The 20,203-nt window shown below is 41.3% G+C and overlaps 1 protein-coding gene across 1 annotated transcript in view; it reads right to left on the reverse strand.

The window, feature by feature from the left end:
* Window positions 1-629: 629 nt before the first annotated feature.
* LOC119898035 (proprotein convertase subtilisin/kexin type 4-like) overlaps window positions 630-20,203 on the reverse strand; it is a 184,962-nt gene continuing 165,388 nt past the window's right edge. The window contains exons 17-20 of the mRNA XM_038712145.1: window positions 15,215-15,338; window positions 8,971-9,140; window positions 4,659-4,736; window positions 630-3,762 (exon numbers count right to left, since the gene is read on the reverse strand). Of these exons, the coding sequence (XP_038568073.1) occupies window positions 3,544-3,762; window positions 4,659-4,736; window positions 8,971-9,140; window positions 15,215-15,338 (591 nt within the window). The 3' untranslated portion in view covers window positions 630-3,543. The remainder of the gene's footprint in view (window positions 3,763-4,658; window positions 4,737-8,970; window positions 9,141-15,214; window positions 15,339-20,203) is intronic.

Genomic DNA, 20,203 nt, shown 5'->3' on the forward strand with positions numbered 1-20,203 from the left:
CAAGTGTATGCTCATGATGATTTGCGTGACAACTAGTTTGGATCCAATTGTGGTCCAAAATACAACTTTACACAAGAGTAACGTGGAATCCTGAACCTTCCAATGCACATATGCTGACAACTGACTTTCAGTGAAGTAGGAGACACCTTGTGTCCAGTACTTTTTAAATAAAATATTTAATAATAATAATATTTAATAATATTTGCATAGTCATCGATTTAATGATTGAGAGTTGATGTCATTTTAAGATATTTAAACAAGGTAATTGAATGTTTTTCTTTGTGGAAAAACCACACGGGACACGTTATTATTCCAAGCACAGTTTTTTATGCCTTTAAACATGTCTGGAGGGTATCTTTAAATTGCTTGTTTTGTCCAACAAACAATCTGAAATCCAAAGATATTCATTTTATTATAGAATAAGAAACCAGAAAAAATCTGATATTTATGACCCTTTTTACCTAACAAATGACCTAAACAATTAATCAGTTATTAATATTATGATTAGGTATATTCCTCCATTGAATACTGTTATTTTATCTGGACTATTAATATAAGGAGACATAATCCAGTGAGAGACAATAAGATGTTTAACAGCTTCATATTTGGAGCCACAAAGACACAAAAAAGTTGGAGCATTATTGGTTTATTACAGTCTCATCTTTAGGGAACAATCATGACAAAATGGAAATGTCTTTGCTTTGCATCTACCACATGCCACAACACTGACTTATTTAGCTAATATAAGACCAGATACAAAGTCAAAAATCAGAAGAACTGAACCAATCTCCTTTAATTTATAAGACTGTATATAAGCCCTGCGTTATAACTATGTAACTTATTACACTGTGGAATATATACAGTAAAAGCCAAAACATTCAATACTTTTTAATCAAGCCCAGATCAATTGTTGCAAAACTAATAACAGGGATGTCATGTTGTGGAGGTTTTATTTCAGATTAGCTGTTCAGATATCAATAATTCTCGCTAGGGCTCGTTGCAAGTCTTACATAACGAGAGCCGACCCACGACTTTCATGCTTACCGTAATTGTTGTGTGAATCAAAGAGAGGGAGATTGACAGGCTGTATGGGAGGATTAATACAGTGGGTGAGTGACTACATACTGGGCTGGGGAGGGAGGGAGGGAGGCAGGCAGGCAGGCAGGGAGGGAGGGAGGGAGGGAACAAGAGAGGCAGAGGAGAGAGAGTAAGATATGGGGTGAGAAGGAGGAGAAAGAGAGAAAAGTGGGAGAGGACAAAAAGTGGGGAGAGAGTTAACGAGAGGGAGAGCATTAATTGTGTGCATTGTGCCGGGGCTCTTTTGCTGAGTGTGGCTGTCGAGGTGCGGGCGCTAACCCCTCCAGCAGCCCGCCGTGATCTGAGCCAGCTCTCAGGCTGCTGTATTCCAATGCAATTAGGCCACTCAAAGGCCTGCTTAAAGCTGCACCCCCACACCACACACACACACACACACACACACACACACACACACACACACACACACACACACACACACACTCAGATAGCAACAGCCCCTGTGGGTCCCCTCCATTGTAGCGGGGAGGTGCATTCTGTCCCTCTTTGAGGCCCTGGATGAAGAGACCACCCTGGGGAGCAGAAAAAAGGGAGGATTACCTCTCTTTCTGTCCCTTTCCCTCTGTCTCTTTATCTTTGTCTCTTTTTCTGGTTTAGGAGTTCACCTCTAAATCAGCTCAGGCAGGCACAGAGCTGAGCTTTGGTTAGCTCTTCCAAAGAGACACAACTTGGGAGTTATTTTTTTTGCAGGAGGAAAGAGACGAAAAAGAGCACTGAGGCACTTCTGTGATGGACGTCATTGCGGGACTGCTTTAGCAATATCACTTTCCTCTCCCTCTTTCATTATTCATACAGTCATATATTTCAACAAGTGGTGCGGGGCGTGTAGCTCACTAGTTCGTCCCCATTGGCATCGGCGCCGCAGCCTCAGTCTGTCAGTCCCCTCTGTGTGCCATATTAAGAGAAAGCTCTTCACGATAGCAGAGTTCTCTTGGCTGGGTTTCAGCATGTCTCATTCCCCAGAAAGCATTTAAAGCAGATTACCAACCTAACGCTACACCTCCCGAATAAGAGAGGAGGGAAGAAAAAACTGGCACATTAACACCTGCAATACTACTCAATGGCATCAACAGATTAACGAGGTAATCCACACAATGAGGTCTTTGATTCGTGTGGTTTGGCTGGCAATAACGACAGGCATTATGCACACTGTTATTTCAGAACGTCCCAGCACGAGGAAACCTGGCAGAAGCCGTTCCCTTTTTTTGTCTTTCCGTCAGATAAGCTTTTGAAGAATTTTAACTTGTGCATCTGGTGCGTTTGCCTGTTTCCTTGTCAGAGCAATAACCTGCTGGCTGCTCCTGTGGCACATGTGAAGGGAGAAGGGGAGGAATCGCAGGCTTTCTGAAGGCTGTTTAAACAGCAGGGCTGAGGAGCTCTCCCTCGTCTTTCCCCCCATTTTTCTGCATAAGGACGTGCGTATTGGATAAGTGTGTGTGTGTGTGTGTTTGTGTGTGTGATAGATCTCGCGGTCCCATCGCTCATGTGCAGCTCGATTAGCCCCACGTGCCTCGTTCGTCAGACGTGGAGGCAGAGCAGATGGCAGGAGACGCACCGTGTTACCATGCTGCGGCACTATGTAACGCTGCTCTAATTGAAACATCAATACTGCCCTGTCAATACACTAGTGCTACTTTACAAAACACCACTACCTACAGACCTGCACTTGACTGGGAAAAAGCTGCCATTGCATCTTTCTTTCATATTCAGATGCACTGGCAAAAAGTTTCTGGCTGATTCCAAAATAGCAACAAAGGAACTTTTTCCAACACTTTCTGTGACGGTTTCTGGTGTTTTTAATATCCTAATTTCAATTAAACACTTGAGTTGATCTCTGTTTGTATACAGTGTTGTGGTAGTAAAGGAAGCATGCAGAAATAAGAGAGAATTTCCTCTGTAGCATCTCCGCTGTGGCACATTTTTAATGAATTGATAAAAAGTTGAGGGAGTTCACATGGCTGTGATCAGTAATTCGACGTTATCGGAAATTCAGCGGAGAACAGTGAGAAATTAGGCGGCTAGAAATTAATTTGCTATTTGTCCAACTCAATGAGGAGTGACACAGCCCCTTTAATGAATGGGTAATCCATTTCTTATTGCACTGAGCTGAGTTCACCCTTCAATGAAGTGGAAAAAGACAAACATATCTTTCACTAACCTTTGCAACTTCCGAAAGCAAACAAGAAGGGGAGATGAGTGCAGAGACCTGCTCCTGAAACTATTTGTTTTTGGGGAAGGATTTATGTGTTTGTGTGTGTTTGTGTGTGTTTGTGTGGCGTGGAGAGTGATTGAGTTTTAAAGCCAAGCTAGGAATCCCAATAAATAATCTGTGCCAACACCGAGGCCACACAGTCCAAGTACTGTACATGGAATTGATTTACGATCAATCGGCTTGCTGCACTGTGGAAAACAACAGTGTTTAATTAACCATGCCTCATATGTGTTTCTTCAGTTCCCTGCCCGCTGTCCCGTCCCTCCTTCTGGATCTGAAGAGTCTGACTGTTGCACCTCCTTTACATCCATGACCACATCCCGGAGAATCTGTGATGGTAAGGACCTGGTCTCTCTGTCCACATTATCGCCGATGGTCTTTGTCTTATGAAGCTCCCCCACAGCAGAAGGTTTTGGCCCCGTGGAGGACTTTTGTACAACATCTGTCTGCTGTAACTGTTGGATGTAGTATTGATATGAGTATAGGGCACGAGAAAAGGTACACAGAAACTAAATGTAGATAGGATATATATGCAAACAATAAAAAGCAACTAGGGTTGCAACTATTACTTTCAAGATCAGCTAATCTGCTGATTATTTTCTCAACTAATTGATTCATCGTTGCATCAACAAATGAATGAAAAATGCCTGCCATAATTTCCTAAAGTCCAACATGATGTCCAAAAACCTAAAGATACTCATTTAGCTCTCATCTAAGACAAACTGTGTCAAATCATTTTGTTTTCCTTTCATCTCTTCCAAATTGTAACCTTCTATGTCAACTTTTTCATCATGCAAAGAATTCCTTAAACAGTCATTGAATTCCTTAAAATACAAAGAGATAGTACAGAAACATTCAGTAAGTGTATTTCCATCAAAATGAAAAAAAAGAAAACCCTGAGTGCAAAGGAAGTAAATTTGAAAATAAGGTGAAATATTGCAAAACATTTTTACACTTGGCTGAGGTGGAGAAGTTGGTGTGTCGAAGTGAAATTGAATAAATCATGACGCATGTGAAGCTTGTGACTTAAACTTTTTCAGTCTGTTTCACTGAAGAGACAGAAAAAACAGGACATGAAGCAAACATAAATGCCATACTTCCATCATCTTTTCTACATTGGTCACCACAGTTCGCCATCTGCCGCTCTTTTAATTTTATGTCATCTCCTTGTGACCTCTTCTTCTGCAACGTTTTAACGGCACCGGACTGGAGAATAAACGGCACTAACTGTTTATCTCAATAAACCAACTCCTAATATTTACAGTAACAGTTTGCTTCTAATTTGCATTTACTTTTACTGATTTACTGATGCAAACTTGACTACATTATGTAGAGTGGTGCTGCAGCTTACCTGAAAAACCATACTGGGTGTCTGGAGCTTGCTGAGGGTCTGGTTATCCAACACTAAGTTTCCAGGAATCTTCAACATCTGAGTGATGGAGCAGATATTTAATGTTAATAAAAGGTATAAGACAGTATAGAACCATGGATCTCATCCTGTATCAGTGGATGAAACCCAGGAAGACAAAATTGGATTTCAGGAGTCGTTCAGAAGCAGTAATTGAATTAAAAGTCTACTGCAGTCAACTTGCGTCAAGTTGGAGGACTCTCACCAGACAGATTTAAAAAGAATACTCAAAATCAAATCAGCAGAGTCCCAGATATGACTTTTAGTCCTTAGTTAGGGACAAGCTCGAGAAACGCTAGGTACTGGATTTCCCATGATGCACCTAATATAATCTTTTTATTCAGACCTCTTTTAGTTAAAAACCTGGGCCTTTCGTACTCCACGCCACCAATTTGTAAGGTATCCTTTCTGTTAAAAATTGGACATCTCCATCCCCCAAACCTTATGACATCACAAGGGGTTGTTTTTCAGAGTGACAGAAGTGATTATTCAACTTTTTTTAATAGGCCAGTAGTACTCCCTATGACTAGAAAAAACACACGTTTATGTATATAATCTGTAAAGTGGCCCTAGTTTTAATATGCCATGATATATTTATAGTTGTTGTGCTAAATAATTTGCTCTTGTCAAGACTCCTTGAGGTCCTCCGTCTGTTGCACTTTGCACCAGCACCACTTGCAGCAGGGATCGTGACTCCTTTGACATTCTTTCCCCCCTCCTTATGGATGTCATGAGTGGAAAAAAAAACGAGGAAACACCAGAGGAAATCTGATTCAACTATGTTTTCTCAAGGAAAAAGACAAGGACAAACAGCTGAATTTGAAATCAATCAAATACTGGCTCTGTCCACAGGAGCGACATTCAGACTCTGGTTACGATTTGATCTTGGCTCAAGTTTTCAGTGAGTGTTGACATCTCAGAGTTGTGAGGAATCCCGACCCGGCAGCTACAGCGGGGGTTTCAGTGATACAGTATTTACAAGGCATGAGGAAGTGGGAGCGCTGCAACAGACGGCACCGTACTCGGCGCTTTCAATTATTTCTCACAGCATTCATGAAAATAGAAACACAGCGGGGAGTACAGTATGAACAGCAAAACTATAAAAAGACATGGAGCGAAAAGAGAACTTCCAAGCTAAAATAAATGGCGTCATATGCCGCTGCTGGTTAAGGGCTGAGAATAGTATATGTCTCAGAAATAGGAGAAATGCAAATTGTGTGGTGGAGTGTAGACATGGTGAGCAGTGATGGAGCAAAAACATGAGCATAAATAATTGGCGTTAGGGTTGAAGTTTTAATTTGATAGCATCTTCAAAATCGGTTTCGAGACCAAAGTTGGTCTATTAAACTTCATGCTAGAACCAACAGGCCTGGAGCCCTGTTTGTACACGTCATGTACAGATATCCTGCACTTGTTTGATTTAAGAGTTTTAATGTCCTAGTCTGAATGAGTTTGGAGTTTAAATGTGTTTCCAAAATCAACTTAAAGGTCCGCTGTATAGGATTTAGTGGCATCTAGAGGTGAGACTCCAGATTGCATCCAACTGATAACCCTCCCCCTCCAAGCATGTAGGAGACCCTACAGTGGTGGCAAAGCTCGTGAAAAACAACTAGACACATCTAGAGCCAGTGTGTGGTTTGTCCGTTCTGGGCTACGGTAGAAACTCCTTGGAAGAGGAACCTCTGTAGATATAAAGAGATCCCCCTAAATGTTACACACTGGACCTTGATATAAACAGGACAGAGACTCTACAGTCATAGTGGCTCTGTGACGCTGTATTTAGGCACACTGGTACTTTGAGCTAAATGCTAACATCAGCATGCTAACATGGTCACAATGACCATGCTTACATGCTGATGTTAAGGAGGTAAAACATTTTTACGTGGTCACCATTTTGGTTTCACACGTTTCATGATAATCACAAAGCATAGCTGAGGCTAATGGGAATGTCACTAGTTTTGTTGTTGTTTTTGGTTATAAATTAAAGTCTTGGACAAATTGTATTTTTAACATAATGATGATGCTAGATGGAGAGAGAATGGATCACCAAAGATTACAATTCATCCTGAGTAGCTCAGAATTACTGTTAAAGTGATTTATGGCACTACCTGCCTCGCAGACTATTTTTTCATCAAAATGTCATGCAAATTGCACAGGTGTTAGAAATATTGCTAAAAACATAAAGCTATTTAGGTCTGTTTCTACATTAATTGGGCATAAGTAAGAAAATAAATAAATAAAAATGTAAAAATCAAAAAATAGAAACAAGAAACTGGTGTTTTAATTTAACGTTTAATGACGTGAAATCCTTTGAATCTGTTGAGGATGGCACTAGAGGAAAAACTCAGGGTATCACTAAAGTCCAAAACACCACTAAGGACTACTTAATTTGTTTGTTTTTCCTGCTAATTTTCAACAAAAGGGCTTCAAGCTCTGAAATGTTAAGTTATTCTTTTTTCGTTACAGGCAGCCTTATACAGCAATTTGGGGGTGTGGATTATAATGATCAGATCTCACGAACATGCACCTCTTCGTGGGCAGCTGGCAACTCTGTGCAATTTGGTGGATCCGACTTGGAACACTAGTAAGTAAGCCTTACAGACAAAGTAAGAGAACTTTAGGATAAGAATTTTAAGGTAAAACATAAGTCTGGGCCTTGTTTTTGTTGTTTTGGCCATCTTGTTTTTTTTGTAATGATAACAATCTGATTGATTGTCCAATCGCTCGTTTTCACTGATGCCACCGTGTTCCCAGATCTCAGTAATTAACTTATTAAGAACAGTCTTTTTTATTATCCCATAGAAATGATGACCCAAACTAAAAGGCTCAAGTGGCAATAAAGTAGAAATATCCTTTAGAAAAAAAGCTTCATATTGATATATTTAACATATTTTGCACTGGAATGCACACACACCTACAATATATCCTGTCTGCCCTCAAAGTCCTCAACAGAAACAGATGACAACCAGCTTTTCCTGGAGCTGATCTCTCCCTTCTGCCTGAGATGAGAAGCTGTTAGTAAGGGGGGGGGGGCTCACAGACAGAGATGTTTGTTTCCCAGCCTTTCCACCATCTCTGTGGGACGACCCTCCCTATCCACCCCCCCTTCCATCCAAACCCTTCCACCCCCCCAACCTAGTGGATCAAACAAAGGACATCATTTGTAGGCCAAGTCTTTTTCTGAGCGTCTCTCTCCTAGGCTCTGCATACCAATCCAATACAGCCCAAGGAAAAAAAGCCACACCGTGGTACATGTCTGTGTGTATGTGTCTGGGCCGGGGGTTGCAAGGTCTGTTTGCCTCTCCGCCAAGCATCGATTTATCCTTTTCTCCAATTTATTTCTCCTCCTTGCCTCTACGATCCATTCAGATCTGCCTCTAGGGGAGGAACTCGGGGTAAAGACGTTGTCAGGCCACAACGTTGCCTCCTAACACCGGCTCAAAACTCATCTACAGGCCCGGGGACTGTGTACCTCTGCAAGGACACATTGGGCGGCTACATGCACACAAACAGAGCTACCTGTCGTCCGGCGGCACACTTTTGTCAGAGCTGTAATTGGCCTCATAATGCAGCGTAAAGGACACGGCTAGAAGGCTTCGATGTTTGTGAGAGGATAATAGCGGTATTAGTCTGAAAGAGAATTGTATTTGTTTCAGTTCAAACACTGCGCTGAAAGATGATTCAGTAGACCACAAAATGTCCTCTAATTTCAAAGGGGAGTTATACCCTGCTCTTATTTCTGCAGCAACAATTGTGGGAGAAGCCAGAATGATATTTAATTGTTCCACATAATCAGGCCTAGACTGAGTGTATGAGCAGATATGATCAGAATAACAATATCTCAAGTCCTGATTCAACTGTCTCTGTCTGTGTGATTCTGACATTTTCAGATGTTATTACTCAGACTCAAGGATTTGTATCCTAAAGCCTCGGCCGTGACGACAGCGTTGAACAGAAAAGCTGCATGTGCACAAATCCCACTGTCGTAACCCCGCACACACAGACACACAAACACACACACACACAAAGACAAGACACTCACACACGTATGGCAAAGATCTGTGAGCCATTCTTCAGTGTCACAGTGAGCGACGCCTGGCACATCCTTACACCTGAAGTTGATCAATGCAGATATGTCCAGGGGGAAATTGAAATCCATAGGAAATTAGGCAGCGCCAGTGATTTATTGGAATAGTAAATCATAGTGTGTGTGATGTGTGAAATGTGTGTTCCCGCTCTGTGTACAGTACTGTACCTTGTGTCTGGCTGGGACGGTGATATCTGCAGCCCGTACCCTCCTGTCTCTCTCCATTTTGTAGACCCATTGAATCAGGTCCAGAGGGGGGTAACGGTCCCTCTGGTACACCGCCCTGTGAGGGACGGGGTGACGCGACCCCATGGACACAATACTCTGCAGGGGTCCCTCTGAAGTAATAAAAAAAAGAAAGCATAGAACTACTGTTAAAGTGGTGCCCGGTACCGTCTGTCTCGGTAGCTACGTTTCCATCCAGATGTCAAGTCAAGTTTGCAGAAATGTTTGAAATATTGCCAAAGACAATATGAAAATTGGGTCTCTAAATACCTTTACTGGGCTAAAGTAAAAAAAAAAGATGAAAATAAAAGAACAGTAAACCGAAACTGGTCTTTCAGGGTCACTTTTGCTGACTTAAAATCCTTGAATCTGTTGCAGATTTTTACTATTTTATACAGTGCTTACAATAAAAAAATCAAATCCTGTTTTTGAGACCCTATTATGATGGGTATTTCTTCAGCATCAGCCATTCAGTGTATTTAAATTCTGTAATTTCCTCTCTATATGGTAGCTTTCATTATTGGTGAGGAAGTCTGCCATTCCTGCACAAGATTCAAATAGCCTAACTACGCATGAGGCATTCACAGGAAAATAAAATGTAAACTGCCGTATCAGAGCTGTAATAAGGTATGGTAAGTACTGCTGCTTCTTCACATTAAAGTATCCAACTGGCGAAGAACAGGGTGGCTTTTATTATAAAGCAGTCATAATAAATTGTTTGAAGAGCTTGAAGAAGTGAACTTGTTAGTTTTATGACAAACTAACTGTGGCCATTCAATCATGATGGCAGGTTAAATACTTACTACTTAAAAGGTTGTGGTGAACCAGCATTTAAGTGAAAATCCTGCCACTTTACAGGCAAATCATACCAAGTTTACATCTTTAAAGGTAAAATGTGCAAGATACGTGCTGTCGCTGCCTCTCTGATGCCTGACCTCCCTCTTTCTCGTCTCCTGTTTGACGCCTCTCCTGTCCCCGCCTGAACCCACTGTGTCTTTGTTGTCCTTAGTGTCAGAGTCCTGGTTGGCGCCACTGTAAATCACTGTATTCCCTGTTATCAAACAGGCCTCCGTCGGTCTCAGAGGCTGTGCTTTGGTTCCTGGTCCAGCCGTGTCCACTGGGAGGCTGCAGAGCCCGGTTCCGTTGCCCGCTTGTTTCCGTCAGTTAATAGGACAGCTAAGTTAGCTCTATGGCTAACTGAGCTAACTAAGCTAATAGCAGTTTGCACGGTTATGACCTGATATGTGAAAAGCTGCCCCCTATTTTTTGGAGTATGAATTTGACAGGTGGAGAGTAGTCTCAATTCTTACACAGTGTATCTTCAGAAAATGAGTTTCCAATTCATTTCATAGTGTCTTCAGCAAAATGTAACGAATAAAGACACATTCTGTGTGATAAATCACTTCACCTTTCTAATTTGTTACATTTTGATTCAAAAATTCTTGAAACTTTAAATGCTATTCCCTCTTTCTGTTCACAAGCTTTAGAATGTGATACTGTGGGTGTAAAACACAAAACAAAGAAAGAAGAACAACTAACCTTATGTTTTACACTCACTATAAATCAAAGATTGAATCCTAAACCAGCTCCTACAAGAACAGCAACACCAAAATCTCCACACTTTAGAGGGTTTTCCTGAACTCTCTGTGCTTGTGAGGGAATCTGATCCTTTTAAGAATGAAATTATAAGACAGGCACACTTACAGTACGTTAGGAAAATCTAAAATATATATCCGACATATAGTGCTTGTGTGAGTCTCTTAGAGGGGATTGCATTCATGCGTGAATGTTCATATAATTCCAGGAGACTTTTCTCAAAAATAAAACAGAGATAGTGTGTAGTGTGAACCCCGACTGAAGAATCACCACCCCACACAAACACTCCCACACCCCTTCCCTTGCTGTTTTTTTTCTTTTTCCAGGTACACCGCTTGTGTTCTAGCTTGTTTTTGTCCCACTTTAATTGCTTTTTTTTTTTTTGCAGAGAGGAAGAAAAGACAACAAGGCGGTGAGGGCTGCAGCTAATGGAGAGGCTGTAATTGTGAATGGAGGCATTCATCTGGAGACGTCGTCCGTGAACTGCGGCGCACAATACGCTGCGCCGGGCTGCTCAGATCACCAAGCAGTCACCAAACACACAGAGAGACACACACATATAGACGCACACACTGAGCCCCTTAGATCACTGATGCTCAGAGGAGGAACGTAATCACACCTCCGCAGAGAGCAAGGCACCGACGAAGGGAGGAGAGAGGAAGGAGAGGAGCTTTGGGGGTGGAGAGGGAGAGCAAGAAGAGAGGAGAAATTATACAAGGAGAGAGGAGGAGAGGGGGGAGGAGAAGACGGGATGGTGAAATTGATGTTTCCTACCATTTGATTTGGGCCATAGAGCCCAGGAGGCAGATCAGATAGCGCCCCATGCACGCAGACACACTCCCTCATATCACACACAGATACAGTACATGCAAGTAAACACAAATGCATGCACACACATACACCCATATACAGACTCACAGGCATGTAAGAAAACACACATGGGTTCAAGCATATCCAATTTTTTTCATCATGCAAACACATACATTGACAAATACTGTACTTGCAAGTAAGCCTGCATACACACATGCACACACACACACAGATAGACATACAATTAAAACTATACATCCTTGTAAACATGATGTATATTAGTTAAGAACCATTTCACATAAACCTCACGCTTCCCTCTACTAGTTGAAACCCACACACATCCTTCAGCCAAACAAACACCATTAAGCCAAAACACACAGAAATGGGGCTAAAAAAGACACAACAAAGCCTACGTGTATACAGAATAAACCTCTCATCTCTGTGAGGCGAGACGAGGCACCTGTCAGCGCGGCAGCTCCTGCTACTACAGAGAAACATCGGGAAACAACAACTCAATTAAACACACCATCCCTGTTCAATTACTGCCACATAATCACAGCAATTTACCTTCTCTTGCCGCACAGCCACCAAACAAACACATACGGGGGCAGTACAGAGGCGGACAAACACGCACAAACACACACGGGCGAAGCTGGATCACAAAAGACATCACGGCTGGAGCTGTAGCTTCATCCTACACATCATGGGTAAAGCTCACCGTGTGGTGTCCGCTAGCTAACTGGCACCAAAAAGAGATGGAGGATGTTTAAATTATAATAAAAAACAATTACATTTGCAAACGCTACAGTATAAATGACATAATAAGTAACACAGCTTCTGTCCTTTTAAATGCAGTTGGCTATACCTTAGCGTGAGTACATTTACGTAAGTGTTATAAAATGTCTAAAACTGTGTGAGAATTGAAAATCATTTCTGCAAGCAGGTCAACTGTGATGTAAATTAAAGGAATGCATCAGGGTTTGACGCAATTCTGCACATTCTGGATAAATAATGAGATCCCAGACATCATCGTTAAGTTATAAAGCATTATATGACAGCTGGGTGTACCTAATAAACTGCCTTTTTTACTCGATTGAAGATGCAGATACAGAGATGCGGAGGCTTAAACAAAGGACACGAGGGGTCACAGAAAATCAGTATACATTATTTACTTAGTAATTTCTACTCCCACTGGGATGTGTGTGTGTGTGTTTGGACTATGGAAATCACAAAGTTGACTGTGGACTGGACAGAAATCATTAAATCCCCTCAGTCGCAACCAGAGATATTTGAGTATTTAAAGTGTCTGGACAGGGACTTTCTCAGATACCCTGGGGAAAGTTCAGACATTCAGAGGCTCCATACTAACATTCTGGACACACACTTTGTTCGTGTTAACAGGCCAATAGCATCACAACATGTAGCAGATCTAAAGCTAAATGATAAGTAATTTATTTCAGTAGTTTGGGTCTGGAGCTATTGGGTATGTTTCAACATGACAATACTCTCATGCACAAAGTCAGGTCCATATGCTTTCTCAGTTTGGTGTGGACGAACTTGACAGACTTGCACAGAGCCCTGACCTCAACCGAATCCAACATGTATGGGGGCGTATTAGAATTATTATTTGGGAGCAAATTTGAAAATCTGGTGGAAAGTCTATGAAGAAGAGCCCACAGTTTTAGAATTACGTGTTGAATTAACTATTACATACGGGTATAATGTACAGGTGACATACTGTGCATACTTACACATACTTATATTTCTACTTTGTTCAGGTGTCCGTATACTTTTGTGTGGGTACTGTTTGTGGCTACATCTGCAGATTGGGCAAATCTACATGAAATATGAAGTGGATTTCAAACAAGATCTAAAAAATAACATTATATTTACATTTGCTTATTTAGCTGACGCTTATGTGCCACTTACAATTGCTATATATGTCAGAGGTCGGACGCCTCTGGAGCACCTGGGGCTAAGTGTCTTGCTCAGGGACACATTGGTGGATGTGTCGCTGTGGGAACTGAACCCCTGGTCTCCCACTGTCCCATCGCCACCAACACAATGTTTAATCTCATAATAGGAGAAGACAAATGAACGCACATTCATTGTATTGCCAAGAGGTAGATTAGAAGATTGACCACTCTCATATTCATATGTTAATATGAAGCTAAAGTTGAGCAACGGTTAGTTTAGCTTGGCACAACAGCTGGCGTATGTCTGTCTAAAAGTAAAAAAGCCAGCCTCCCAGCACTTCTAAAGCTCTTTAATTAATACATCTTATCTTCTTTATTTAATCACCTGCTCTAATTTTTGCTAAGCTAATCACCCTTTGACTTTAGCTACATATTTAGTTTACAGACATGACTGACATCAATGTCCTCAAGTAAAAAAGCAAATAAGCGTATTTCCCAAAATTTCAAACTTCTTTAACATATATGTTAACACGAACATCTCCGAATAGCATTCAAATATATTCTTCACACAGCATAACAGGAGCTTGTCTGGATATTATAATGATAAAGTCATGACTATGGGTGAAGTTCAGAGCGGGCTAACTACTACTGAATGATATCATTGGGTAAAAGATTGTGGAATAGTAACACTGTACGAACCTGTGAATGAGTAGTGTGTGTGTGTGTGTGTGTGTGTGTGTGGACAGCAGATTGACTAACAGCTTGAACTTGGGTTAGATCCAGGATCACGGAGAGAGATACATGGATGGATGGAGAGAGAGGGAGAGGAGGAGGGGGAGAGCCATTGATTTCTCAACAGAGAGATCAGCATCTTGACAGAAAGAGACGAGAGAGTAACAGAGCAAGACACACACACACACACACACACACACACACACACAGATAAAAAGGGATCCCACAGTGTGGCCTTAAGGTGAAATTCTACCACTATTCCATCACTTTCTAGATTTTCAGAGCTGGAGACTACTTTCATGCCCCCAAAACATTCTTCCTTGCGTCCTTGTAGTCTGTTTAAAAAAAATTAAGTTCTAATGCAGATAAGGAAAGTTATAAAATAAATAAATCCATGTGTAATATTCCTTGAATTGAACAGTAAATTTGTTAAGGTCCTTGACTTCCCCTGACTATCTTTCAAAAGTTCCTGATATTGCAGGACCTCTTTCACTGTTGGGAACCCCCGTTGACAGAGATCAACAGGAAAGTCTAGTTCAACGTCTCTCTCCCAGCATGCCTCGGCGATTCTAACAACCCTAGAACCCCCGACAGGGACACGGAGGACGGTGCTGTGGCTTCGTGCCGGTGTGGCTAATGATGTGTGTGTGTGTATGGTTTGTGTGTGTGTGGAGGTCGCAGGCAGCGAGGAGAGCTGACACACACTGGGGGGTGGGGGGCAGCCAAGGGTCATGCTGTAATTACACATCACAGTCCCTGTGGTCAGTGGCCCGACTGACTTCTTCTGACTACACTGCCTCAGCCAAAGAGATGGCAGGTGGGGGGCAGGTGGTGGTGGGAGTGGAGGGTTAGCAAATATTTGCGCTGCACCTGTGGAAAACTTGGAGCTGTAAGGATAGGATTTTAAACTTCTCTTTGAAATTTTATAGTTAAATTACTACTTTACTTCACATTTATTTCTTCATTTTCTGCTTTTAATTAACTGATGCATTGATTCATCTGGCTCTCAGTGGGTGTTGTTTTTCAAAACTACACTCAGAGCATTTGTCAAACCTCTACAGTAACACTGCCTCCATCCTCACCTTAGTTTGCATGTGTTCAAAGTAATGCGAACGGCTGACACTCTCACATACCGCGCGTGGTCCTATGTGGGTGGTAGGTGCCGTAGAGGATGAGTGTAACGCTGAGCAAGGCTCCGGATGCCTCCTCGACATTCGGCCTTGTACAGCTCCTCACTGTGCCTTTGTGGTCAATCACCTGGAAACAAACACATCAGCAAGGTCATTATTTCACCAACAAATAAAACTCTTAATGTGGGAAACTTTCTTTCTGCATCTAATATGCATAAAACATCCAAATCTACTTGTGTAGATGGAATTCATGGGGAGAAAGTGGGGAATTAACACAAAAGACAAGATGTTATTATTTGGTTAATGTAGTCAATGATAACAAAGTCTGTTATAACAAAGGTGTTATGGACCCTCCTAACAAGAAAAAACAATGCTGTTCCTTCAGGAAAGCTTGAGAGCTGTCCTAACCTGTAAAGCAGGGGTCGGTAAATAAGTCTGCCATCGGGCCAAATTATTTTCAAGCCATTAAATGGCGGGCCAGAACATAGTCAAATTATTTCAAACCCAAAGCCTACTCGTGTGCAGTTTTAGCTCAGTCGGTAGAGTGCGGGACTCCTGTTGAGGGGGCTGTATGATTGATCCCAAAACCTAGCTGACTTTTTTTCTCCCTTGTTAAAGAAATTGATTAGCCTATAAGGACATTTTTGCACATGCTCACAATAAAGCATGTGCTGCAGTGTGTGTGCGTGTCCCGGCATTTCCCTGAGCAAATTCAGGGGAATCTAATCACACATTTACTGGCAGCTTTTTCAGAGGTGTGTCAAGCAAGCTAGAGACTTCTTTCGAATGTCCTTCAAAACCTTTCAAAGTAAAAGCTCTCAATAAACTCAACATTGCTGCAAAAAATGTTCTCGTGCTTTTATTTTCATTATTTCATTTAAGAGGAAGTAATTATGTGAGTACCTGTTGCTGTCATGACTGAGATGTATTTCAGCACTAGCCGCTATCAATTTATTTATTTTTTATTTTTCTGCTATCAAAGCAATCTGGCCATGGGCCAGATATTATTGCTGGCCCGCGTGCTGCATATGGCCGACCACTGCTGTAAAGAGTTCTTAGGAAACTGTGGTAAAGCGCTGACACACGCGCACATAACAGAAGTGGAGGGATGTGTAGGAAAACTGACGGCAGTGATTTTAGAAAAACACGGAATACTTCATGACCAGATCAAAATACACACTATTCAATACAATACAATAAAATACAATGCAATATCTTTATTAATGGGTCACTGTGTAAGATTAGTCGATCATAAATTCCTGCGACACAGCAGACGATATTGTACGTTGGACCCTGACCAATGCTGACCTAAAGCAAACTTACATTTGGACTCATTAGAGACCGTTTTATGCTGCAAATACTTTTATGCATGCCATGTTCTTTTCACATTTAAGGTATTGTGCAACTTCTTGGGCACAAGCAGTTTCTGCAACAATCAAGCCTTTTGAAATGTTACATTATTGTGCAATAAAAATGTTGGATAGGAAGCCGTACAATTTCACAGCCACTCTTAAGAAACTACTAAAGTTTTGATCTTTTTAGTAAATTTGCTAACATTAAACTCATGAATAAATACCTAAATAACTAGGCCCCTCAGATGCTCAGTGACGGTACCTCTCAGAGTTTCTGGCTCAGTAACTCGGGTTGCATCTTTGGGGAATTGTAGAGTGCTCTTTTGTAAATGCTCATTTGGATGTCTCCGTCTGCGTCCGTTCAGGGGATCAACATCTGGAGCTTACTTTTCTATGCCCACCTGGGGACAAGCATTGCAAACTACCTTCAGCTATAAATACTGTGTTATGTGGCATTGGTTCATAATATATAATGTATGTATCTGTATGTGTATAAAAATTAAAGTAATAAAACAAACAAACATATCTTAGCTTTGTACACAGGAAATAAGAGAGGAGGTGCCAGGGACTGACAACATCATGTGTTGTTCACTTATATTTACAGTTGTGCATGGAAGAGCTGCTGTTGTCACAGAAGTTGTCAAACTAGGAGAGAGGAGCCAAATTTTTTAACAAAACAGAACATTTTCTGTCAGGACAAAGTGATACTGCATTATTTTTCTTCTACTATGATGCGTCACATGACCATATTTGGATGAGAGGGGGAACCTGGGGAAGGATATGTATTGTTATGCCTCACGGGTTGCCATGGTAGCAACTTGTCAATCACAAAGGCAGCCACACCCTAAAGCACACCCTGCTTTATCGTTTATTTTCCTCTAAATGGGACCATCATTTACTGAATGAACATCATGCTGTATTGAAAAAGACTTTGAATACTATTGATTGAGATCATAAACTCATTAGGAAAGTGTTTACAGGGGTAATAAATCAAGTGAGAGGTAGGGTAATTTTGTCATAGACCTCTATACAATCAGAATTTTTCTTTGCAACCAGTGGAGTCGCCCCCTGCTGGCCATTAGAAAGAATCCACATTGACTTCACTTTTCAGACCCGCAGGTTCCTGCTTGGATAAAACAAGCAACTGTTGTGCCCAATGTGACCTCCTGTGGTTCATATCATGTAGCTGGATCATTGGAGTCACTTGACGTAGACTTGAGTTAGGCTTGTGGCATGAGTAAAAAAAAACAAAACATACTTGTCATTCAACAAGCCCCCCCCAAAATACTCACCTTATTCCAGTGCAGGTCAAAGACAGACCACTCAATTTAAACTCCCTACATTTGCCAGAGCTGCTGCCTGGCCTGCTTGTGTGAGTGTGTGTATTCTATATATATATGTGTGAGTGTGAGTGCTCCCAGCAGACCAGAGGCCAGCCATAGCGGCCCCCAGTTGAGCGCTGCATTGATTTGTTGTTGGTAAACAAACAGCTGGATGCTAAAGGTGGATCGATACGCCTCGCATGCTTCCCAGCATGCCTTTCTACTGGGTCAACATGGCTCTCCATGGCTGTCGCTTGGAAACCTCATGAGTCAAATATTGTGAGTTGTCTGACTGTCTCTAATTGAGCTGAAGTTAATTCTTCACATAACTTTACTCTCCTGACACAAGGGTCCACAAAATCCATAAATACTGGATCATAGTATATAGTATCATTTTATGTAGCAGCAAAATATCATGTTGTCATGTTTAGTGAGGATGTCAGCCATACTCTAGGTGCACTTTATCTTTATATAAATTTGGCACCAGTTGCCAATCAATAACCAAATACGAAGAAGAAACAAGTAGTAGTAGTGTGCTACTGACATGATGTTTAACTACAGTGGAACCAAAAGTGTGAGAGCTACAAGCAGAGACAAAACCAGAGCATAAAGGAAAGAGAAAAAGAGAGACAAAGAAAGTGAAAGGATTAGTAGAAGCAAAGGAACTGAGGGGAGAGGGGAAGGATTTCAAAGCCAGAGAGAGAAACTACAGAGAGAGAAGACAAAAAGAGAGGTGGGGGGATTAGTGATGGGTGAGAGATGGCAGGATATCGAAACGGGTGAGTGTCAGGGAAAGGAAAGTGAAACCAAGAAATAGAGGATGAGTCTAAAAAGAGAAAGTAGTTCAGGAAAACATAGTGATACAGAGAGAGGCAAACAGAGAGGGAAAGACGGGACAAAGATACACGGCAGTTGTACAGGAGACAGGAGGCTGATGTTTGAGACAATACCAATAAAGTTGGTTTCCTGAATCTCGAAAGTGTCTCTCATTTGTGCAAAGTGCTGCACACACTGCTCTGTCTGTCCTGTTCAGCCATGGTGACTTATCATAGTAAGGAAAGCACAGGTGTTACTAATGACAACGATAGCTCTGTTGTAGTAAGCCACAACAGTAAATCAGCATACCAACAGCAGGACCCTGACACGGAAGCAGCTAAATGGAATTCAGCCATCATTATTTCTATCCTGTGCTTTTTGTGTAAAAACTTCTTTCAAGAAAAAGGCCTATGGCTCACTCTAAACATCAGCTTATTCAGCCATCATAGTAAAATCCATAACTTTGTGCTTTCCTGGTTGGGTTCAACTGCATTTTATTAAATATGAAGACAGTATTGAATTTGCTTATCATATCTGATTCCTATCTGTCTATTCAGGTTGAAATTTCCACAATTTTACATCATCTATATAATAAATAATCTAACATTTAAGAACTTTCAAAGAACGAAAACATATATTTGCTATGATAGTTTGCTTAATGACATACCTGACCTGCCTTTGTACATAGCTCTTTGCAAAAAAACCCAACGATTTAAACATATTTGATATGAGAGAAAATGTGTTTACATACCCTAAAAAAAAAAATAAACCATCAAATTTTTTTAATTTTCTGACATTATTTAAACAATTTAATACATTATTACAGTGTAATTAGGTTAATACTGCACATTGTCTTGAACTTTTATTGTAATTAATAAAAATTATTGCAATTTCTACTTTTCAGCTGATATATGTTAACTGATATCTCTGCACTGCAGCTGCCAAAATTGAAATTTTGAGCTGATATTCGATATCTGTACATATTATTGAAACAACAAATCCTTTGTGTTCTCACTAAAATGTCATTTTTGTGAGGGTGGAAAAGCATGTAGGCCATTGCAATCCGTGGTTAAAGGACCAACAATAATAATTACACAAACGTACATGTGTGAAATCGTTTGTTTCGTTTCGTTCATTGTTTAATTAGAACACAGTCCTTCACCTACCAGACTCCTTTATGGCCTGACTATGGGACAATATATACAGAGAACTGTGGTTCCACTGGATGAGTATCAGGGTAAATTGTTCAGCGCACAGTACTCAGTTTACTTTCATGGAATAAACAGAAGCTTCAAATAAAGCCCTAAGAAGGAACCTGTGAGTGTTGGCTGTGCTGGAGCGGGAGGCAGCGTCAGATGGGAGGGGAGGAGGAGTCTTGCTGCGTCTACATATGTAAAGCAGCAGGGAAGCAGCAGTGTGTCAGACTGAGGCGCTGGCCCAACCTGAGCTCCTCGCTGCTCCCTCCAACACATCAATCATCCAAAACAGGGCCATCACGGCCA

The sequence above is a fragment of the Micropterus salmoides genome, unplaced genomic scaffold (genome assembly GCF_014851395.1).
Source record: "Micropterus salmoides isolate LMB-PRFRI ecotype aquatic unplaced genomic scaffold, ASM1485139v1 Ms_hic_scaffold_11, whole genome shotgun sequence".
Taxonomy (NCBI): domain Eukaryota; kingdom Metazoa; phylum Chordata; class Actinopteri; order Centrarchiformes; family Centrarchidae; genus Micropterus; species Micropterus salmoides.